The sequence below is a fragment of the Microcebus murinus genome, chromosome 2 (genome assembly GCF_040939455.1).
Source record: "Microcebus murinus isolate Inina chromosome 2, M.murinus_Inina_mat1.0, whole genome shotgun sequence".
Taxonomy (NCBI): domain Eukaryota; kingdom Metazoa; phylum Chordata; class Mammalia; order Primates; family Cheirogaleidae; genus Microcebus; species Microcebus murinus.
Window position 1 is genome coordinate 22,989,049 of NC_134105.1, and position 22,210 is coordinate 23,011,258.

The 22,210-nt window shown below is 43.0% G+C and overlaps 1 protein-coding gene across 1 annotated transcript in view; it reads right to left on the bottom strand.

Moving 5' to 3' along the window:
- Positions 1-48: 48 nt before the first annotated feature.
- YARS1 (tyrosyl-tRNA synthetase 1) overlaps positions 49-22,210 on the bottom strand; it is a 36,955-nt gene continuing 14,793 nt past the window's right edge. Inside the window, exons 5-13 of the mRNA XM_012765376.3 lie at positions 17,720-17,800; positions 11,944-12,036; positions 8,565-8,700; positions 7,999-8,084; positions 4,899-5,034; positions 3,814-3,911; positions 2,747-2,940; positions 2,065-2,206; positions 49-928 (exon numbers count right to left, since the gene is read on the bottom strand). Of these exons, the coding sequence (XP_012620830.1) occupies positions 818-928; positions 2,065-2,206; positions 2,747-2,940; positions 3,814-3,911; positions 4,899-5,034; positions 7,999-8,084; positions 8,565-8,700; positions 11,944-12,036; positions 17,720-17,800 (1,077 nt within the window). The 3' untranslated portion in view covers positions 49-817. The remainder of the gene's footprint in view (positions 929-2,064; positions 2,207-2,746; positions 2,941-3,813; positions 3,912-4,898; positions 5,035-7,998; positions 8,085-8,564; positions 8,701-11,943; positions 12,037-17,719; positions 17,801-22,210) is intronic.

Below are 22,210 nucleotides of genomic sequence, written 5' to 3' on the forward strand. Positions count from 1 at the left end.
CACGCTTGTGTTCCCTCCTGCTATAGTCCAGCTCACAGACAGGCCCCGTCCAGACACCCTTGTTCAGACACTTTATTTAAGTTTATGACAGTGATGGTTAGTGATTTGACTGAGATGCCTTATGGAGAAGTACCCCACCCTCTGTGAAAAAAGAACCACTCTGTGCCATCCATTCCACCCCTGATGTTGTTAAACACACAGCTGGTTTAGAGAGTGTCCCAACCCAGCCAGATCAAGAGAAATTCCAGGAGCCGTGGGGCAGGCCCTGCAGCCCAATGCCAAGCCTCAGGGCAGGCAGGCACCGGGAAAGCTGCCAACCACTTGGTAGGCCACTGGGTTCTGTTTTCCCTTCCTTTTCCTTTTCAAATCCCACAATTTCCTGTTGGGGAGAAGCTGTAATTAGCCCAGTCCAGCTAGATCCCAGCTAGAGGCAACAGCTGCTGGGTAACTCCAAGAAAACCTGGGAACCAATATTTTTCCAATTACAAGGACTGTGGCATAAATGTTTTCTGTAAATTGTATTGAAACCAGATTTCTCAAGTCAGCAGCCAAGGGAACAAGGCAGAGCTGGACTGCTTGCTGCTGCCCACCCCTCGTCGTTACTACCCGAGGGGGTCAGTCTCACTGCAGCCAGCCAGGATGATCCCAGATTCTGGGAAGGGGGAGCTGCCCCTTACTGAGTTCTGCACCTAAGCAAGAGCTCGAACCTGCTGCTTCAGTGTCCTGAGAGGTGGATAAACGGGTGATGGATGGAGCAAATTGAAGAGACAGCAGATGACGCGGGATGGTGGGAGAAGGGAGAAAGATGCCGGGCGGGCTAGCTTATGTTCCCCCCTTTCAGCGATTTACAGGAAATGTGCCCCAGCTTGGTCATGAAGTTAACTTGCTTCCACTGTGCGATGCACTCCTCAGAAATTTTAAAGTCAGCCTGGACAAGATAGACAGACAAAAGAGATTACAGTGATGGAGGGACTGTAAGAAAACTCTTATACCACCAGTAGTGTAATCTGCCTCAGCTTTTCTAAGAGAGCAGTTAGTTAAGAGCTACCATGTTGATATCTTTTCACCTAGTTAAGTTCATTTTAGGGATTTAGTTTAAGATAACACTAAATAAGTGCAAAGAGCTATATACCAAGGCATCCATGACAGCATTCTAATAGTGAAAATCTGAGAACAATGTTTGATAAGGTTTTAGTTACATTATGATAATTATGATAGAATGTTATACAATATGATCTACCTTAATGTTTAAGAAGGGGAAATTTTTCAGGAATAAATTTAAGAAGCAGAATAAACATTGAGTATGAATCAAATTATAAATATATTATCTATGCATAGCAAAAGACCAGAAGGAAATAACCACTAATGACATTTTTTAGTATCTTTAACTGGAAGGTCCCATACTCCTGCCACTTAGAGATACTTCCTTCATTCCCCCTCACCTTGATATTTTAGACATTTTCTACAAAGAGAACTTATTTTATAGCCAGAAAAAAATTAAGTGATTCATAAAGTCAGCCTAGAAAACCAGGACAGGAGGGAGTGAGCAAAGCCATCTGCCTTGTGCAGGAAGATGGAAAGGCAGACACCACTGTCAGTGTCCTCCAAAGGCACTTTGTCTAAGTGAGGACACAAAGTATTAACTATGTCAATGTCTAGAAGACAGGAGACAATGAGTGCTCTAAGTTCAATCTGGGTAGGAGGGACCCTGGATTGATGCTGGTTCCATCACTTTTGGTGGCCCTGTATGGCCTTGTCAGGTATCCTACCAGGTAAAATGGGGATAATCTCCTATCACAGACTGAAGATCAAAGGAGGAAATGTCTCAAGTCCCTCACACAGGGCCTCAACTAGTCTGTCAGTGCTCAATACAGGCCAGGCCCTTCTAAGACCGCCACGTATCTCGGGCACCTTGCTTTTAGAAAGGTCTGGAATGAAGGAAGAGAGGGGTTCAGAAGCAGGGAGTCTCAACTGGGAAAGGGTCAGCTGTGGATTCTGTAACAGATCACTCGGGACACAGTCCAGGCAGCCCCGGTAAGAGGGGGAGCAACTGCAGCCTTTTACCTGCAACTTCTCAAAGACTTTCTTCTTGGGCTTGAGCTCCTCATCTGGTTGGCCCTTCTCATAGCCCTTCACAAACACTCGCTCCCCAGGAGCAGAGCCTGCAGGAGGGTCCAGAGGTTCAACCTGGCGGTTCAGCCCTTCTCTGGGAAGACACACAGGACAAGGAGAGGGTGAGGCTGTGGAGGCCAAAGCAATGTGGGCCTTAACACAGGGGCCCTGATGGGATCTAGGGCATTCTCAACACTAGAGCCCCCAGAGGTCCTCATTGCTTTCCTACATCTCTGGATATTACCAGGGTTACATTCACCAGGGCTCTACCAAAATCCCCTGTCAGGAGAGATACCAAAATCTGAGTTTCTAGGGGAGGAGGTATGAAATAACACAGCAAGGACTTTAAAGCCATCAGGGTCTGAATCCTCTCTCTACCTCTTACTAGTAGTGAGACTTGGGCATGTACACATTGCTTTGACTCCTCCATTTCTATTTTAACAAAATTAACTGCAGGTAAGGTGCTTTCACAGTACTTGTGCGATAACCTTTACACATCATCTTTTGGTATCAGTGAGGAAGAGGCACGTATTCTCAGGGCTCCCACCTGGCATGTGGAAGGGCATCGAATGGGCCAATTCCCCATCTTCTTGGCCTCCCCAGGTCCTGTGTCCCACCCCAAGCCCTCACTCACATAGAAGCACACAGAAGCATGCCTTGGGACTCAACTCCTCGCATCTTCTGGGGCTTCAGATTGCACAGCACCACCACTAGCCTGTCCTGCAGTTCCTCTTTCGGCACAAACTGCACGAGGCCGCTCACCACAGTCCGGGGTTCAGCTTCCCCTACGTCAATCTTCTCCACGTACAGGCTGTCTGCATCTGGGTGCTGCCAGCAGGAGATGTCAGGTGGGAGAATATCATAACAGAGTAGATCAGGGGCCTGCTGAACTCTCTAAACTCCAGAAAGGGGCACCCACTCCTCACAGAGCCCCCTGGAAGGACCCCCTAGAGCTAACCCTCTTTCTGGGTCTCAGACAGCAGACAGGAGAATGGGCATTGAAGGTATATTCTACTCTCAACCAAAAGGCCAAATGTGAGTAAAATGAACCTAAATGCTGGTGTAAGAGATGGAAGAATCTCTAACAGAGATTAAACGACCCGGACTGTCTAGGTGGCTACCATCATGGCACATGGGCTAGGTGGGCTAGGAGATGGGATGAAGACAACTGTTGACTTCACCTTCTGATGTGAGAGCATCAACAGCTATCTGGAGGTAGTTTTGGTGGCTGGGTATATATAGTGAAAAACAAATCGATGCTGAGGGGGAAAAGAGCCCAGAACAATGGTCCCAGGCCACTGGATGCATAACCTTCTGTCCAGGGGAAAAGGAAGTCCACCACCTTTTACCACTTTCTGAGGGGGGCAAACAAAGTGGCTGATCCAAGATAAGGCCTGTAGCTAGTCCAGGCAAGCTGGTGGAGACCAGGTGAGTGAATCAGACCAGATTTAACAGATAAATAAGTTCCCTCTGACTAACATCCTCCCCCTACTCTGAGTTCCTGACTGTGTTTGGTCGCATAAGGTCCAAAGGCAGCAATTGCTACGGAAAGCCTGATGCCTGGAATTGGATGCCTGGGTTCTGACCTGCAACATGACCTCAGGCATGCTGCTTCCCATCTCCAGGCCAGGTTTCCTCCACATGGAAAGAGACAAACCTGACCCCCGTCTGCCTCTCTGGGATGTGGTGAAAAATGAGTACCTTCTCCACACTGATGATTTTTCCCACACGGATATCCAGCCGGGATGGGATGACCTCCTCTGGTTCTGAATTCTTGGCAGGGCCTTTGGCAGTTGGCTCTGGGAATGAGAAGAACCCCATGGAGTAGAACCCTCCTCCTCCGTGGCAGGTCAGCTGCTGACCCCACCAAATGAGGACACTGAGATTAGGCAGGACTTAGTGTAGCATTCCCAGAGACTACCCACTGAATTATACCTTCTTTCAATACAGGGCTGGCAACTCTTCTGAAGTGACATACTGGAATTTCAAATATTTTCCAGTGTTCCAAATATATTTCAGTGTTTAGGCTGGAGGAGAGGGAACAGTAGTAGTTTTGCCACCTTTAGGTGTTTCCATTCATGCACTGCATATAGAATTTACTAAGTCTTTTGGGGAGGGTCACACAAAGTTATCAATGCCAATATCTCAGCATCATGGATAAGCAGTTGTACCTTTTATGACATGGTTTTGAGTCTATTCCTGTCATGACATCCTTCCTTTCCCAACATGCTCTAGGTTATCAAATAAACCTCTTAAAGTTCAAGTCTAGGGCTGAAGGTACAACCACACTGCACTCAGAACAGCAGAGAACAGAGTGAACTATCACCTCCCTGATTCTGCACTCTATATGTCTACTTCCATAAGCACATGGAAGGGAATTGGGAGAATCTAAAGATAAGCTTCTCTAAGAAGCTCTGCAGGCTCTGTGCAAGCAGTTGTGTAAGAGACTATCACCCTATATACTGACTGGGTATAACAGGTCTAACTCCATCGCTCTCCTTAACGGAGAGGCAGATTTAGTGCACAGACTAGAAGGATCAAAGTACATGTCTCACACCAGCATCTCTCAACAGTGTGGACACAACAGGATGTAATCACTTCCTGTTATCAACCAACACCCATATCAAAATGACTCAGGTTCTATTCCAGGAGTCAGTGGGACATGTCATGACTGCACTTCAGACCCCCTGGGTTCTTGGGCCCTCAATTTAAGACAGACGTTTTTCTGAGGCCCACTGACAGGCTCTCCCTCCTGACAATGTCACCCTTTCCCTGGCCGGCCTTACTCTGCTTCGAGGGATCTGGGTAGGCAGCGCTGGTCAGTTTCTTCAGTGCAGGGGTATTAAACTTTTCCCGGATGGGATCCAGCAGCTTATTTAAGGCGACTTCAACAGAATTCTTTAGGTCTCCAGGGTGTACAACCTGCAGAGGACAACAAGACCTGGTGAGATGAGGTCTGGAACAGTGCACAGGACACCTGAATCTAAGAATGCGCATACGGATTGCAGGGAGTTTTTCCCAGCAGAGTTTTACAATCTTGCGAGGAAGGTAGAGCATAGAAGGGAAAATTGATTCAGAAGGCTAACTTGTCAGAATCCAGGTCTTTTGACTCTGAATATCACACTTCAGAGGGTGTGTAGAGGCTGAATGTATTTTTTAGTCTAATTCTTATAGTCCCCTCATTTATGTTTAGAGTAGTGGCATAAACTCAGTGCTATTTGCAGGCAGAGCAACATCCCATAGGTAAGCCAAGACCACCTGAGGGAGAGAGCGGCATGAGAGAGAGGAAAGAAGGGCTCTGGACTTCGACAAACCTGGATGAGATTCCCAGCTATCCCCAAACTAGGCCCTTAACTCCTTTAAGCTTTGTCTTCTTTGCTTATAAAATGATTATAACAACAGCTCTATCTCACAGAGTCAGAGTGAGGATTCAGACACCTAATGTGGGTGAAAATGGTAACAGCAGTGTTGGTACATAAAAATAATTCAGTAATTCAATTTTTCTTATTGAGTCCTGTGACTACCTTTTCTTATATCCCAAACTTGGCCTGAAAGAATCTTCTAGATATTCTGAGGGGATTTGTTTGGGATATTATTTCATCATTTCCTTAGAAATGTTTAATTTTCAATACAAGCTCTAGGCTTGCTGTTATCCAATATGGTAGCCACTAGCCTCGTGTAGGTATTTAAATGTGGATTAAAATTCAGTGCTTCAGTGGCACTAGCCATACTGCAACTGTTCAACAGCCACCTGTAGCCAGTGGCTTCTGTATCAGGCAGTACAGACAGAACATATAAATTGCCACAGAAAGTACTATTGGATAACGTGGGTGTAGACCTTTTTTCTGAGGCATTTAATCTATTCCATTTCATTATTCCTACTGTGATTGTGGTTGAGAAGTGCAGTGTGGGTTCTGTACCCCGCCTCAGATGGCAGAGAGGTTTCTGAGCACTGGCTGTAAAACGTCCAAAAATGGGCCTTAAGCGCCTTCAGAACTCAGAGGTCAGAGTCTTTTCCTCCATTTGACGCTCAAACCCACATATGCCATTGCCTCTAAGTGCTCCGCTAGCCTCCGCCTGAACAACTTCAATGACGGGTGATGCAAGGTTATGTGAGGCAGCCCTGTCCACAGCCAAACAATTGAGGTCATTAGACCTCATTAGAAAGGTCTTTCTAGGATACAGTGTACGCTATTCTGGTGACAGGCACACCAAAAGCCGACTTCAACATTATACAATTAACCTACGTAACAAAAACACTTGTACCCCTTTAATATTTTGAAATAAAAATTATAAAATAAATAAATAATCTGGTGAGAAACAAAAAAAGGTCTTTCTAATGCTGAACTCAAACATGCCTCCCTGGGGTCCCTACCCTCTAGTCCTACTTCAGCCCTCTGGTGCCAAGAGGAGAAACCTGATCCCCATAAAAGTCCTCCTCATATTTAAGGACAACTGAACACATACTTGCTCTCCTGCTAAAAAGCCCCAGTTCTTTCAATTGCGCCTTTTGTGACATGGTTTTGAGTCTATTCCTGTCATGACATCCTTCCTTTCCCAACATGCTCTAGGTTATCAAATAAACCTCTTAAAGTTCAAGTGTAGGGCTGAAGGTACAACCACATTGCACTCAGAACAGCAGAGAACAGAGTGGACTATCACCTCCTTGATTCTGCACTCTACATGTCTACTAAACCCAAGATTTCAATAATATTTCTTTTTCTTTTTTTTTGAGACAGGGTCTCACTCTGTCATCCTGGCTAGAGTGCAGTGCTGCAATCATAACTCATTGCAGCTTCAAACTCCTGGGCTCAAGTGATCCTCCCACCTCAGCCTCCTGAGAGCTAGGATCGTAGCTAGGACTGCATGCACATGCCACAACCCAGCTCATTTTTCTTAATTTTTTGTGTGTGGAGATGGGGTCTTGCTATGTTGCCCAGGCTAATCTAGAATTCATGGCCTCAAGCAATCCTTCCACCTTGGCCTCCCAAAGTGCTGGGATTTCAGGCATGAGACACTATACCTGGCCTATATTTCTAAGAGCCCCATCAAATTGCTGATTCAACCTGAATTCAGAGTCAATCAGAATCTCCCACTTTATTCCATATATATACTATCACCGTCTTCCCTTAGCGACCTGGCCCTACCTTGTCTTTCCCACAATGCCCCATCTCACTTTTTAGACTCTAGTCAGGCCAAACTACTGTGAGTCCTCATATACCATCCTATTTCTTCTTCCTATGTCTTTGCATAGTTTATTCCCTCACAGATTTCTCATGAACTCCTATTCCTCAAGCAAAACAGTGCTCGGATACTGTCCTCTCCACAGACTTTTCTAGAGAGCTAGTTAATCACTTTCTCCTGTTTTATTTCTGTTCTCTCTCTCTCCACGTATATATTCATTGTGCAGTATAACAGTCAGTGATAGGCTTGTATGTCTGCTCTCCTGCTGGACTGAGCTTCATGAGGATTTAACCCTCTCTGTAGTAGCAGTCTTTAGCATGGTGCCCAATACACAGGCATCCGGTATGTCTTTTGTTAAAGTGTTTGTTGAAATGAAGAGTAGCTTCTATTCTGTCCTTTTATAGTTGTCTCTCTTTTTTGAGCCTCGATTTTGCACTTATCTCTGAAATAGTTCATCTTGCTGGGTTTGGCCCTCTATTCTTACATGTTAAGTCCTTTGGAGAGTGATTAGGTCGTCACTCTTTGTACCATTTGCCCATCTAATCTATAAACCACCAGAATCCTCATCTATGCTATTAACAAAATGTACAGCACTAGAGAGCGTAAAGACAGAGCCTTGTGCCACATAACTACAAACCTGGCTAGGCCAAGATGGAGGGATTTGTCAGAATTCAGCGAGGATTAGTTTTCCTCTAGTATTACCTCATCAGCAAAGTCCTTTTCCAGGTCCATGTAAGCTGTGTAGGTTTTGTTTCCTCCCCATTTCTCATCTCGAAGGATCACAAACTCTGTAAGAAAAAGGATCCATGCCAACAAGCTTATCAACAATGGCAGAGTCAGCATTCCTAGCACAAATGCATGAGTTGTTTCTGCCATATATTTTGAACTTATAATGACGTTTTATTGTCCTTAAAAATTGGATAAGTGGCAATACTGCATACCCAGCTAGCATCTCAGCCCCTTAAGTGAAAAGATCACGGCTTATGTATTTTTTTATATTTCTCTAGTTCAACAAGTCTAGTCCCTGCCCTCATTTCTAACACCCTTGCCTATCCTGACACCCCCACAGAACTGAGCCTGGTTAACGAACATATGGACAATTAAATGATATCCTAACCTCATCCATACATTAATACATGAGAAATCAGAGCACAGAATCAGGGCAGCCAGTCCCTGGAGGAAAGTCTGTGACAAATCACAAGTATGATCACAGCATGAGGTTTGCTATTCTAGCCTGGCCTCTGAGAATAAAACAGGGAGTGTCTTACCAGACTTGAGGGGAAAGAGGACATGCTTGATGAAGGACAGAACCCCATTGTTCTCTACATTTCCTGGCTCACAGAATGCCTTCTTCAATTTTTTCTTCACGTCTTCCTTCCGATCAAGGAGATCAATCTTGGATTCCTAGAAGTCATGAAAGGGAAGAGGACCTCTAGTGGTTGGAAATGTAAATATGTATTAAAAACAAAATATGTATTAAAAACATTTTTTTCCTTTCTTTTTTCTTACTAACAACTATACAAAAGAACATTAAAAAAATTTTTTTAACACAAATTTTAACATGGCTGTGCTCGGCGGCTCATGCCTGTAATCCTAGCACTCTGGGAGGCTGACCGGGGAGGATCACTTGAGGTCAGGAGTTTGAGACCAGCCTGAGCAAGGGCGAGAACCCGTCTCTACTAAAAATAGAAAAATTAACTGGGCATGGTGGTGCAGTCCTGTAATCCCAGCTACTCAGGAGGCTTAGGCAGGAGGATTGCTTGAGCCCAGGAGTTTGAGGTTGCTGTGAGCTAGACTGATGCCATGGCACTCTAGCGCAGGTGACAGAGTAAGACTCTGTTTCAAAAAAAAAAAAAAAAAAAAAAAATAACATTAAACTATCTTAACAAAAGCAGAATTAATCAGAGTAAAGAACCATTCACAATCCTGCCACCCAACAAATTAAACTATTTTAATGTTTCTGTGTTCTTCCCAGGCCTTACCTATAGCATATAGAATTGTTATAAATTTGCAGTTACAGAAAAAATGTCTATCTCATCTTAAGTATTGCTGAGTGGTGACCTAGTCTTCATTTATAATTTTTATGCTACATTATAGTCCCTATTATTAGTAGCACCATAATTTAATAATTTCCGCCGAAATAAAAAAATATTTCCAAACTATTAGATTATATCCCATTTTTAAAAATAAATTATATATAATGCTACATTGAACCTCTTTGCAGAGGCTTTTTTCCCCTTTTTTTGCCATCTCTAGAATTATTTCCTTAAGCTACCCAAAATTGCTAGGAACAGAATTGTTTCCTGAAAGGTATACTAATTGACATTGCCACCAGCAATGTATGAGGATACTTGTTTCACAGCAATCACCACTTTTCCTTTTTAGGTAATAACTCTTTGTTTCTTATTTCGGAGTGACTGAGTTCATGGTCATGTGAGTTCAGTGGTTACAAAATTCTAGCCCACATATGACTGTATATGAATCACCTGGGGTCCTTTTAAAAAATACAAATTACTGTGCTCTACCCCAACCTAAATGAGTCAAAATATCTTGGGGTTGAGCCAGGCATTTGTATATTTAAAAAGCTCTACAAGTGATTCTGATGCACAGTCTTGTTTGGGAACTGCTGCAAGGCCTGATTCTAGAGTTATGTTGAATATCACCAAATAGGATGAGTGATATGATATTAGGAAGAGGAATAATAGACACATGGAGCATTTTAACATGAGTGAAAAAGGAATGAGTATATTTCTTAAAAATAATGACAATAGTATACATGCATATATTCACTAATCCCTAATCAAAGTTCGAGAAGTCAGACTTAAAGAATAGATGAGTTCCCAAATGTGACTGACTTAAGTCAGAATCACCTAGTCGGATTTCAGAGAAAATACAGATTCCTGACTACCTCCCAGAACTACTTTATCAGAATCTCTGTCGATAGGGTCTAATCAATGCTTATTAATTAATGTTTTAAAAATAGGCCGGGCGCGGTGGCTCACGCCTATAATCCTAGCACTCTGGGAGGCTGAGGCAGGTGGATTGCTTGAGGTCAGGAGTTCGAAACCAGCCTAAGCAAGAGCAAGACCCCGTCTCTACATATAAATAAATTAATTGGCCAACTAATATATATATATATATATACACACACACACACACACACACACACACACACACACACACACACACATACATGGTGGCACATGCCTGTAGTCTCCGCTACTTGGGAGGCTAAGGCAGGAGGATTGCTTGAGTCCAGCAGATTGAAGTTGCTGTGAGCTAGGCTGATGCCACGGCACTCATTCTAGCCTGGGCAACAAAGTGGGACTCTGTCTCAAAAATAAATAAATAAATAAAAAAAATAAAATAAAATAAAAATAGGTGATTCCAAAGGTCAGCCATTTTTGGCAACCCAGAACTCAACTTTTTACATCTTTGGATTCCACTAATCCCTCTATTCTGTGCCTCTAATGATCACAACAAAAGTGTACTTTCCCTAAGCAGGACTCTTAGATGTTAAAATATATCATATTTATAATATTAGTTATAACAAACATCCTGGGCTGGGCACAGAGGCTCATGCCTGTAATCCAGCACTTTGGGAGGCTAAGGTAGGAGGATCACTTGAGGTCAGGAGTTTGACATCAGCCTAAGCAACACAGTGAGACGTCTCTACAAAAAAAAATTAGAAAGATTAGCCACGTGCAGTACCTATGTACCAGCTACTCAGGAGGCTAAAACAAAAGGACTACTTGAGCTCAGGAGTTGGAGGGTATAGTGAGCTATGATTGTGCCATTGCATTCCAGCCTGGGCAACACAGTGAGACCCTATTTCAAAAACAAAAACATATTGGACTGAGGAGGTCTTTTGGCAAAATGAATAAAAAAAATATTAAATAAGAATTAAAAGAAAAATCTAAAATTAAACGAGTAAGAAAAATTTAAAAAATTTTTTTCAAAAACAAACAAAAATAAAACCAAAAACATAGCATCCCCCTAAGAATCAAATGCTAATTGGTGAAACAACCATGGTCCTCTCATTAATAAGGCTGATTTTTTTTTTTTTTTTTTTTTGAGACAGAGTCTCACTTTGTTGTCCAGGCTAGAGTGAGTGCCGTGGCGTCAGCCTAGCTCACAGCAACCTCAAACTCCTGGGCTCGAGTGATCCTTCTGCCTCAGCCTCCCGAGTAGCTGGGACTACAGGCATGTGCCACTATGCCCGGCTAATTTTTTATATATATATATCAGTTGGCCAATTAATATCTTTCTGTTTATAGTAGAGACGGGGTCTCGCTCTTGCTCAGGCTGGTTTTGAACTCCTGACCTTGAGCAATCCGCCCGCCTCGGCCTCCCAAGAGCTAGGATTACAGGCGTGAGCCACAGCGCCCGGCCAAGGCTGATTTTTATCAAAGTTGTATGAACAAATTACTTTAGCTTGTGTTTACTGTTAAAATTATAATTGGATCCCATCAGGACTACTTCTGGGTCCTCCAGTCAAGAACCACTGAATTAATTGAATGACATAAGGCCCCTTTATCACTCAAATATTTGAGAATTCTAGTTAGCCAGGTTATTCTTTTTTTGAGTCCTCGATCTCTCCATCTCTTGCTGAAGATTTCTAAACTTAAGTCACAGTTGGTAACTTACCTCTTCTGAAGAGCTCATTTTACTGCCAGTTAATCCTGGAACCATAGGATTCATCAGATGGACCCGTTTTGAGTAGCCAAGTCCAGGGAGGTACTGAGAGATTAGAAAAAAATACACAAAAGCAGGTATTAGTATAAATTCCTCCTAAGTGACCCAATCTCATCTAACTTGGCCAGCAATTTAACAGTTTGACATATTCCTTCCAATCTTTCTTCTGAATATATATAGTTTTCAGTAGTGATCATAATGTAAGCAAAGTGTTTTTTCTTATTGCTTTTCTATGAAGTCTTACATTGTGAGGCTACTGGACTTACCCTCCCATAAACAATTATAAAAGCTGGAAATACATAAAACAACCACTTGCAGGCATCAGATAGCAATCAGTGTAGGGCCACAAATCTTGAGAGAAGGGGAGTGAGGTGACCCCAAACTCACCCTGGCTTTCTCCCTGAGGGCATTTTTTTTCAAACCAGATGTTGAGAAAAAGGGACCAAGCAGACAGCAGCTGACTAAGCAGAGAAGACAGAGATTGGAGTTCAGGGCTGCAGGAGGCTGAGGTTTGGGATGGGTTCTAGAGAAGGAAGTCCCCCCACCAGTAAAAAAAGAAAAAGAGGCCGGGCGCTGTGGCTCACGCCTGTAATCCTAGCTCTTGGGAGGCTGAGGCGGGCGGATTGCTCAAGGTCAGGAGTTCAAAACCAGCCTGAGCAAGAGCGAGACCCCGTCTCTACTATAAACAGAAAGAAATTAATTGGCCAACTGATATATATATATAAAAAATTAGCCGGGCATAGTGGCACATGCCTGTAGTCCCAGCTACTCGGGAGGCTGAGGCAGAAGGATCACTTGAGCCCAGGAGTTTGAGGTTGCTGTGAGCTAGGCTGACGCCACGGCACTCACTCTAGCCTGGACAACAAAGTGAGACTCTGTCTCAAAAAAAAAAAAAAAAAAAAAAAAAAAAGAAAAAGAAAACTATGTCAAAATTCCCCATCAATTTCTTGGCTGACTCATGGCTGTGTGTGTATGTGGTGAGGCTCCAGGAAGCCCGGCAGAGAAGAGGCTCTGGGAGGCTAGAGATCTTAGCAGAGATTTCAGAGGCCACACAGTACTGAGTAGAAAGTTGAAGTTTACAGCCAAAGTACAAAGGGCTTTGTGAACACCCTGAGATTTCAGTTTGAGACCCCAGAGAGGCCACACCCTAGGAATAAGGACCACATTGTAGGGGTAAGGAGATGTGTTCTAACAAAATGTAAAACCAACACCTGACAAGACAAAGGTGATAAATCAGTAATTTAGCAGCCTACAGAAAACAGCACTCTGCAAACATAATCCAGAGCCTCTACAATGTATCTATATTCTCTTTGATACAGCAAATAGGAAGCAGAAAAAAGTGACTGATAGACTTGTGGCCCCAGATACTCAGGAAGCTCAGGTAGGAGGATTGCTTGAGCCCAGGAGCTCGAGGCTGCAGTGAGCTATGATCATGCCAATGCACTCTAGCCTGGGTGACACCCTGTCATTTAAAAAGAAAAGAAAAAGACTGATAGGCAAGAGAAAACAGTCAATAGGGGCTAGGCATGGTGGCTCACATCCATAATCCTAGCACTCTGAAAGGCTAAGGCAGGAGGATCACTTGAGGTCAGGAGTTTGAGACCAGCCTGAGCAAGAGCAAGACCCTGCCTCTACTAAAAATAGAAAAATTAGCCAGGCATGGTGGTGTGCACCTGTAGTCCCAGCTACTCAGGAAGCTTAGACAGGAGGATTGCTTGAGCCCAGGAGATTGAGGTTGCGGTGAGCTATGATCACACTACTGCACACTAGCTAGGGTGACAGACTGAGACTCTGTCTCAAAAACAAAAACAAACAAAACCAATTATTATAAAGTCTTTGAGATTTAAAACATACGCAAAAAGTAAAATATATGGCAACAATAGCACAAGGGCAGGAGGGAGTTAAATGGAATAAAACTGTTGTAGATTCTTGCATTGTAGGGAAGTGGTAAAAATATCTAACTTAAACTCTAATAAATTACAAGCTATAATCTCTATAGCAGGGGATAGCAAAACTTTTCTGTAAAGGTCTAGATAATAAAAATTTTAGGCTCTGTGGGTCATATGTGATCTCTATTGCATATTCTTCTTCACTTTTTTTGGATACAAGGTCTTGCTCTGTTGCTCTAGCTATAGTGCAGTGGCATCATCATAGTTCACAGCAACCTCAAACTCCTGGGCTCAAGTGATCTCCCTGTCTCAGCCTCTCAAGCAGCTGGGACTATAGGTGCACGCCATCATACCCAGCTAAGTTTTCTATGTATTGTAGGAATGGGTTTTGCTATGTTGCTTAGGTTGGTCTTGAACTCTGGGCCTCAAGTGATCGTCCCATCTTGGCCTCCCAAAGTGGCAGGATTATAGGCATGAGCCACTGTCCTTGGCCCACCTTTTTTTTACAGTACTTAAAAAATGTAAAAACCATTCTTAGCTTGTGAATCACACAAAAACAAGGTAGGTATGGGCCAAATCCCTGACGGAATAATAAAAGAAGGTTCAACTAGAAAGTTAATAGAGTAGACAATATGGAATAAGAAATAAACAATTTACATTGTAAGCAATCCCCATTCATAAAATATATCAAAAAACTATTATTTTAATATTGTATTAGGACATTAAATATGAAACATCCAATTTTGAATCAAAAGCGTAGTTTATTAAATCTCAAAGAAGCAGTACAATTAATCAAAGTATGTACCTAAACTATCAACACAGTTTTGCCATCTTAACGATAGCTTATTTATGCTAGCAATGAAGAAACCTGGAGAGCAAGTGGTGATGAAATTGTTAAAGGCATTTTCCACAGCTTGTTGAGAATGGAATATTTTTCCTTGCAAGAAGTAGTCCAGGCTGGGCGTGGTGGCTCACGCCCGTAATCCTAGCACTCTGGGAGGCCAAGGTGGGAGGATTGCTTGAGGTCAGGAGTTCAAAACCAGCCTGAGCAAGAGCGATACCCGTCTCTACCATAAATAGAAAGAAATTCATTGGCCAACTAATATATATAGAAAAAATTAGCCGGGCATGGTGGCACATGCCTGTAGTCCCAGCTACTCAGGAGGCAGAGGCAGCAGGATTGCTTGAGCCCAGGAGTTTGAGGTTGCTGTGAGCTAGGCTGATGCCACAGCACTCACTCTAGCCTGGGCAACAAAGCAAGACTCTGTCTCAAAAAAAAAAAAAAAAAAAAAGTAGTCCAAAGCTTGGAAGAAATGCTAGTCAGTTGGTGCAAGGTCTAGTGAATATGGTGGATGACAGAGAGTTTCCAAGTCCAGCTTCTGTAGTTTGAGCAGCGTTATTTGTGCAACATGTGGTTGAGCGTTGTCTTCCAAAAGGACCGGCCTGTCTCTATTGACCGATCTTGACTGCTTAATCACAAGCATCCTCATCATTTCATCCACTTGGTTGCAGCAGACATCCACTGTAATCAACTGACCAGGTTTCATGAAGCTGTAGTGGATAATACCAGCACTGGACCACCAAACAGACATCATTAGCTTTTTCTGATGAATATTTGGTTTTGGCACTTCATCTTTATCCAACCATTGTGCCAAATGCTTGCAATTGTCCAGAAGAATCCATTTTTTGTCACATACAACAATACAATATAGAAATGGTTCATCTGTACGTAGTGACAGTGAAGAAAGACAAGCTTTGAGATGATTTCTCTTCTGACACTTGTTTAATTCATGTGGAATCCATCTATCTAGCTTCTTTACCTTGTCCATTCATTTCAAATAGTCTAATATTGTTGGAAGGGTAATGTCAAACCTTGCTGCTAATTCACATTTAGGTTGAGATGGATTCACTTCCACTCTAGCTTTCAGGTCATCATTATCTACCTTGGTCTCAGGTCACCCACATGGTTCATCTTCAAGATTAAATTCACTAGAATGGAATTTCTCAAACCATCGATGTCCTGTGTGTTAACTAGCCACATCCTTCCCAAATACTTCATTGATATTTTGAGCTGTCTGCGCTGTATTGGTTCCACCACGGAACTCATAGTTGAAAATAACACATTTTTTTACCTATCCATGGTTTCACAAAAATAAAAACAATTTGAAAGATAATCACAAGCCAAAATGTGCATTTGAAAGACTGAGGATGTACCTTCACAATAAAAATAAAATAAGAAGTCAAAGTGAAATGTTAGAGATACCAACTGTCAAACTTAGTACTTAAGGATATTAGACATTTCATACTTAATAACGTAATATAACATTCCATTGTGAGGCTTATCATAATGCATTTAACCAATACTTTGTCATTGAATATGTTTATATCCAGATTTTTGCTTTAAATTGATAATGTGATAAGTACTCTGGTTTTTTTTTTTTTTTTGAGAAAGAGTCTCATTCTGTTGCCCGGGCTAGAGTGCCGTGGCGTCAGTCTAGCTCACAGCAACCTCAAACTCCTGGGCTCAACCAGTCCTTCTGCCTCAGCCTCCTGAGTAACTGGGGCTACACCATGCCTGGCTAATTTTTTCTATGTATTTTTAGTTGTCTGGCTAATTTCTTTCTATTTTTAGTAGAGACAGGTCTCGCTCTTGCTCAGGCTGGTCTTGAACTTCTGACCTTGAGTGATCCTCCCGCCTCAGCCTCCCAGAGTGCTAGGATTACAGGCATGAGCCACCATGCCCGGTCTGGTAAGTACTCGTATACATAACTCTAGTTGTACTTATTATTTCCTTAGGACAAATGTCTAGAAATAAAATTTTTAGGTCAAAGGGTAGAAATATTTTAGGGCCGTCAAATCATCCCTCAAGAATTTGTATATCCATAAGCAATGTTTTCGCCACATCTTTGCCAATATGAGGTTTTTTAGAAGCTTTCAAAAATACCACACACTTCCTCTTAATCTAGTGATGGCTAAAACAAAACAGAATAAACCACATACTTCTTGGTAGCTCTTTTCAACTTACTCAAGTTCTTTCCCAGAAAATAACTATTATGGTTTTGTGCTAACAGCCTCCTAACTCCTAATAAACCTCATCTCAGAGGTGAGCAGTTTACATAACATGCAGGTCGAAGTGGACCAAATGTTCTTGAAAAGAACAGTGGTTCTGACTAGTAGTGCATCTCCCTGGAAACTGAGCTATTAGGAAAGAAGCGAATCCTACAGGTCCTGGGGCAGTTTCCTCGTGGTAGCAAAAAGCATGGACTTTTGAGTCAGACAGATCTGGGTTCTAATTCCTACTCAGTTATTAACTGTCTGATACTGGACAACCTTCTTATTCTTCTACTTCATTTTTCTCATCTGCAAAACAGGGAGAGTAATTCCTACCATAAAGTATGATTATGACTGGTGGGACTGGCCCATCATAGTTCAATGATCTTCAGTTGCATACCTCCGAGGCCCAAATAAAAACAAGACAGGAGGCCGGGCGCTGTGGCTCACGCCTGTAATCCTAGCTCTTGGGAGGCCGAGGCGGGTGGATTGCTCAAGGTCAGGAGTTCAAAACCAGTCTGAGCAAGAGCGAGACCCCGTCTCTACTATAAATAGAAAGAAATTAATTGGCCAACTGATATATATATTAAAAAATTAGCCGGGCATGGTGGCGCATGCCTGTAGTCCCAGCTACTCGGGAGGCTGAGGCAGGAGGATCGCTTGAGCCCAGGAGTTTGAGGTTGCTGTGAGCTAGGCTGACGCCACGGCACTCACTCTAGCCTGGAAAACAAAGCGAGACTCTGTCTCAAAAAAAAAAAAAAAAACAAGACAGGAGAGAGGACACTCACCTTCTCTGCAAAGGTGAAAATCTTTCTCTGATCAACACCTCCAAATTGGGCATCTACTTTTAAATACTCTTCATCCAAAGCCTGTGGAAAGAAACACAGGAGCATAAACATCTACCGTACTTCTTCTATATGGCTCTGAGATATCAATAACTTCCGAAAACCACTAGATTTTTTTCATTAAGTAGAGACAGGGAGAAAATAAACAGCTTTTAACCTCCCCATTGGCCTCAAGAGCTGTATAAACAGTTCCTGACTGCCTGCATGAACATTATTACACAAGAATAAAAAATAAGAAGAGCTGTGTCTACCCTCGTAGTACTCATAATCTGGTAGGGAGGGAGAGAAAACAAACTATCGTCATGTCAGAGGTACCCTATTGAATAAGGCAGCCTGTGACAAATGTAAAGTAGCATAAAGAATTAAGTTCTGTGAGAGCTCAGAAAAAAGGTAAGACTGAACTAATAAACAGTGACTGTCACCTCTGACATGGCAGGCCTGGTGCCAGCTTTGTGAATGCCGAGATAACTCAGACCTAGACTCTCCCTTCAAGAAGCCCAATTATCCAATTGGGGTCATTTCAATACAGCGAGCTAAGGGCTAACCTAGATGTTCATACAAGGAACAGCACTAACACAAGGAAGAAATTACCTCCTCTATTTAGTAAGATGGGTGTGGGGAAGGCTTCCTAGAATCAGATTGTGGGCTATGCTTGGTTTTAAAGAACATATAGATGTTTTTCACCGTGCAGACAAAACAGAATATGACTAGGCACAGAGGTGTGAAGTGCTTAGGGAAATTATGAGTGATTCAGTCTGCAAAAGCACAAACTTCAAGGAATGTAGGAAACAGTGATGAGGACTGGGCACGGTGGCTCACGCCTGTAATCCTAGCACTCTGGGAGGCCAAGGCGGGTGGATTGCTCGAGGTCAGGAGTTCAAAACCAGCCTGAGCAAGAGCGATACCCGTCTCTACCATAAATAGAAAGAAATTCATTGGCCAACTAATATATATAGAAAAAATGAGCGGGGCATGGTGGCACATGCCTGTAGTCCCAGCTACTCAGGAGGCTGAGGCAGCAGGATTGCTTGAGCCCAGGAGTTTGAGGTTACTGTGAGGGAGGGAGGGAGGGAGGGAGGGAGGGAGGGAGGGAGGGAGGGAGGAAGGAAGGAAGGAAGGAAGGAAGGAAGGAAGGAAGGAAGAGAGAGAGAGAGAGAGAGAGGGAGAGGGAGAGGGAGAGAGAGAGAGAGAGAGAGAAAGAAAGAAAGAAAGAAAGAAAGAAAGAAAGAAAGAAAGAAAGAAAGAAAGAAAGAAAGAAAGAAAGAAAGAAAGAGTGATGAGGTTACCATTTCATGGTAAAGACCATGAAATGCCATGCTAGGGGGCCTAGTGTTATTCTGGCCAGTGAATGGTTTTAAGGAGGAGAGAAATATGACAAGCACTGTAGAAAGATCACACTAGTAACAGGGCAGGGCAGGGACTGAAGGCCTGTGGATTGGAGACAAAGAAAAGAACCAGAAGGTTGTTGAGAGAGTCTGGGTGAGAAATAATCATGAACCAAAAGCAGTAAAGATGCAAAACAATAATAAATGTAAGAAAATTTTTTTTTTAAGACTAGTCAAGTGCAGTGGTGAGGAGGGCGGAAAGTAGTAGAACAAGGAGTTCAATCTGTAACTGACTGTGAACAATCAAGTGAGATAACTCACTACCTTTGGACCAGCCAATTTAAGAGATTTTTAAGAATTAGAATTGATAACATTTAGTGTATGATTGGCTGGGGGGAAGAGGAAGAACAGGTAGAGGAAGAGAAGGTTGAACAAGCAGAACAATCTAGAACAGCATTATTCAACAGAACTTTCTGTGGTGATGAATATGTTCTACGACTGTGCTGTCCAAATAGTGACCAACTGAGAACTTGAAATATAGCCAATGCAGGCTATATTAGTGGCAAGGTTTGAGAGGGTTGACTCTTAATTTTGAAAGAAGTTCTACTGTGTGTAAAATACCATCAAATAGCATTGCATGCTACAGAGAAATCTTTCATGAAAGGAAGAGTCAAATCAGTGTGGCAAACTTCATTGTTGTCTTATTTTATAAAACTGCCACATCTACCAAACCTTCAGCACCCCCTCCCTGATCATGTCTGTAGTCCTAGCACTTTGGGAGGCCAAAGTGGGAGGATCACTCGAGCCCAGGAGTTTGAGGCTGCAATGAGCTATGATTGTGCCACTGCACTCCAGTCAGGGCAACAGAGTGAGAACCTATCTCAAAAGAAAAAGGAATGGCCGGGCGCGGTGGCTCACGCCTGTAATCCTAGCTCTTGGGAGGCCGAGGCGGGCGGATTGCTCAAGGTCAGGAGTTCAAAACCAGCCTTAGCAAGAGCGAGACCCCGTCTCTACTATAAATAGAAAGAAATTAATTGGCCAACTGATATATAAAAAATTAGCTGGGCATGGTGGCTCATGCCTGTAGTCCCAGCTACTCGGGAGGCTGAGGCAGAAGGATCGCTCGAGCCCAGGAGTTTGAGGTTGCTGTGAGCTAGGCTGACGCCACGGCACTCACTCTAGCCTGGACAACAAAGCGAGACTCTGTCTCAAAAAAAAAAAAAAGAAAAAAAGAAAAAGAAAAAGGAAAAGAAAGGAAATAGCCAATGTGGGTAGGGCGTGGTGGCTCACGCCTGTAATCCTAGCACTCTGGGAGGCCGAGGTGGGAAGATCACTTAAGCTCAGGAGTTCGAGACCAGCCTGAGCAAGAGTGAGATCCCATCTTTACTAAAAACAGAAAAAATTAGCCAGGCATCATGGCACACACCTGTAGTCCTAGCTACTTGGGAGGCTAAGGTAGGAGGATTGCTTAAGCCTAGAAGTTTGAGGTTCCAGTGAGCTATGATGATGCCACAGCACTCTAGCCCAGGCAATAGAGCAAGACTCTGTTTTAAAAAAAAAAAAAGCTAACAATCATCTGAACCTCCAGCAAGTCTTAATCTTTTTGCTGGTGGAGAGTCTTGCCTTGATGTTGATGGCTGCTGATGGATCAGGGAGGGGTGCTGAAGGTTGAGTAGATGTAGCAGTTTTGTAAAATAAGACAACAATGAAGTTTGCCACACTGATTTGACTCTTCCTTTCATGAAAGATTTCTCTGTAGCATGCGATGGTGTTTGATGTATTTTACCCACAGTAGAACTTCTTTCAAAATTAAGAACCTTTCCACTTTCAAAGGTCCTTTCAAACATTGCCACTAGTAATAATGTAAATTCTTGGTTGTCATTTCAACAATATTCACAGTATCATCGCCAGGAGTAGATTCCATCTGAAGAAACCAGTTTCTCGGGCCAGGAGCGGTGGCTCCCGCCTGTAATCCTAGCAGGGAGCCCGAGGCGGGAGGATCACTCAAGGTCAGGAGTTCGAAACCAACCTGAGCAAGAGTGAGATCCCAGTCTCTACTAAAAATAAAAATAAATTAATTGGCCAACTAAAAATATATATAGAAAAAAAAAAAAGAAACCAGTTTCACTGCTCATCCTTAAGAAGCAAATCTTTATCTGTCCAAGTTTAAAAAAAAATTTTTGGAGATGGGGTCTTGCTCTGTCACCTAGGCTGGATACAATGGTATGATCCCAGCTCCTGCAGCCTCCAACTCCTGGGCTGAAGTGATTCTCCCATTTCAGCCTCCTCAGTAGCTGGGACTACAGGTGCTTGCTAACACCCAAGGACTATTTTTTCATTTTTTTATAGACAGGGTCTTGGTATGTTAGGCTGGTCTCAAATTCCTGTCCTCAAGTGATCCTTCCACCACAGTCTCCCAAGTTGTTGGGATTACAGGTGTGAACCACTGTCGCTGGCTCCTGTTCAAGTTTTATCATGAGATTGCAGCAATTCAGTCACATCTTCAAGTGCTACTTCTAATTCTATTCTCTTGCTATTTCTATCACATCTGCAGTTACTTCCCTCAGTGAAGTCTTGAACCCCTCAAAGTCACCCATGAGGGTTGGAATCAACTTCTTCCAAACTCTTGCTAATATTGATATTTTGACATCCTCCCATGAATCAGGAACGTTCTTTTTTTTTTTTTTTTTTTTTTTTGAGACAGAGTCTCATTTTGTTGTCCAGGCTAGAGTGAGTGCCGTGGCGTCAGCCTAGCTCACAGCAACCTCAATCTCCTGGGCTTGAGTGATCCTTCTGCCTCAGCCTCCTGAGTAGCTGGGACTACAGGCATGCGCCACCATGCCTGGCTAATTTTTTTTTTTTTATATATATATCAGTTGGCCAATTAATTTCTTTCTATTTATAGTAGAGACGGGGTCTCGCTCTTGCTCAGGCTGGTTTTGAACTCCTGACCTTGAGCAATCCGCCCGCCTCGGGCTCCCAAGAGCTAGGATTACAGGCGTGAGCCACAGCGCCCGGCCAGGAACGTTCTTAATATCATCTAGAATGTTAAATCCTTCCAGAAGGTTTTCAATTTATTTTGCCCAGATCCATCAGAGGAATCACTATT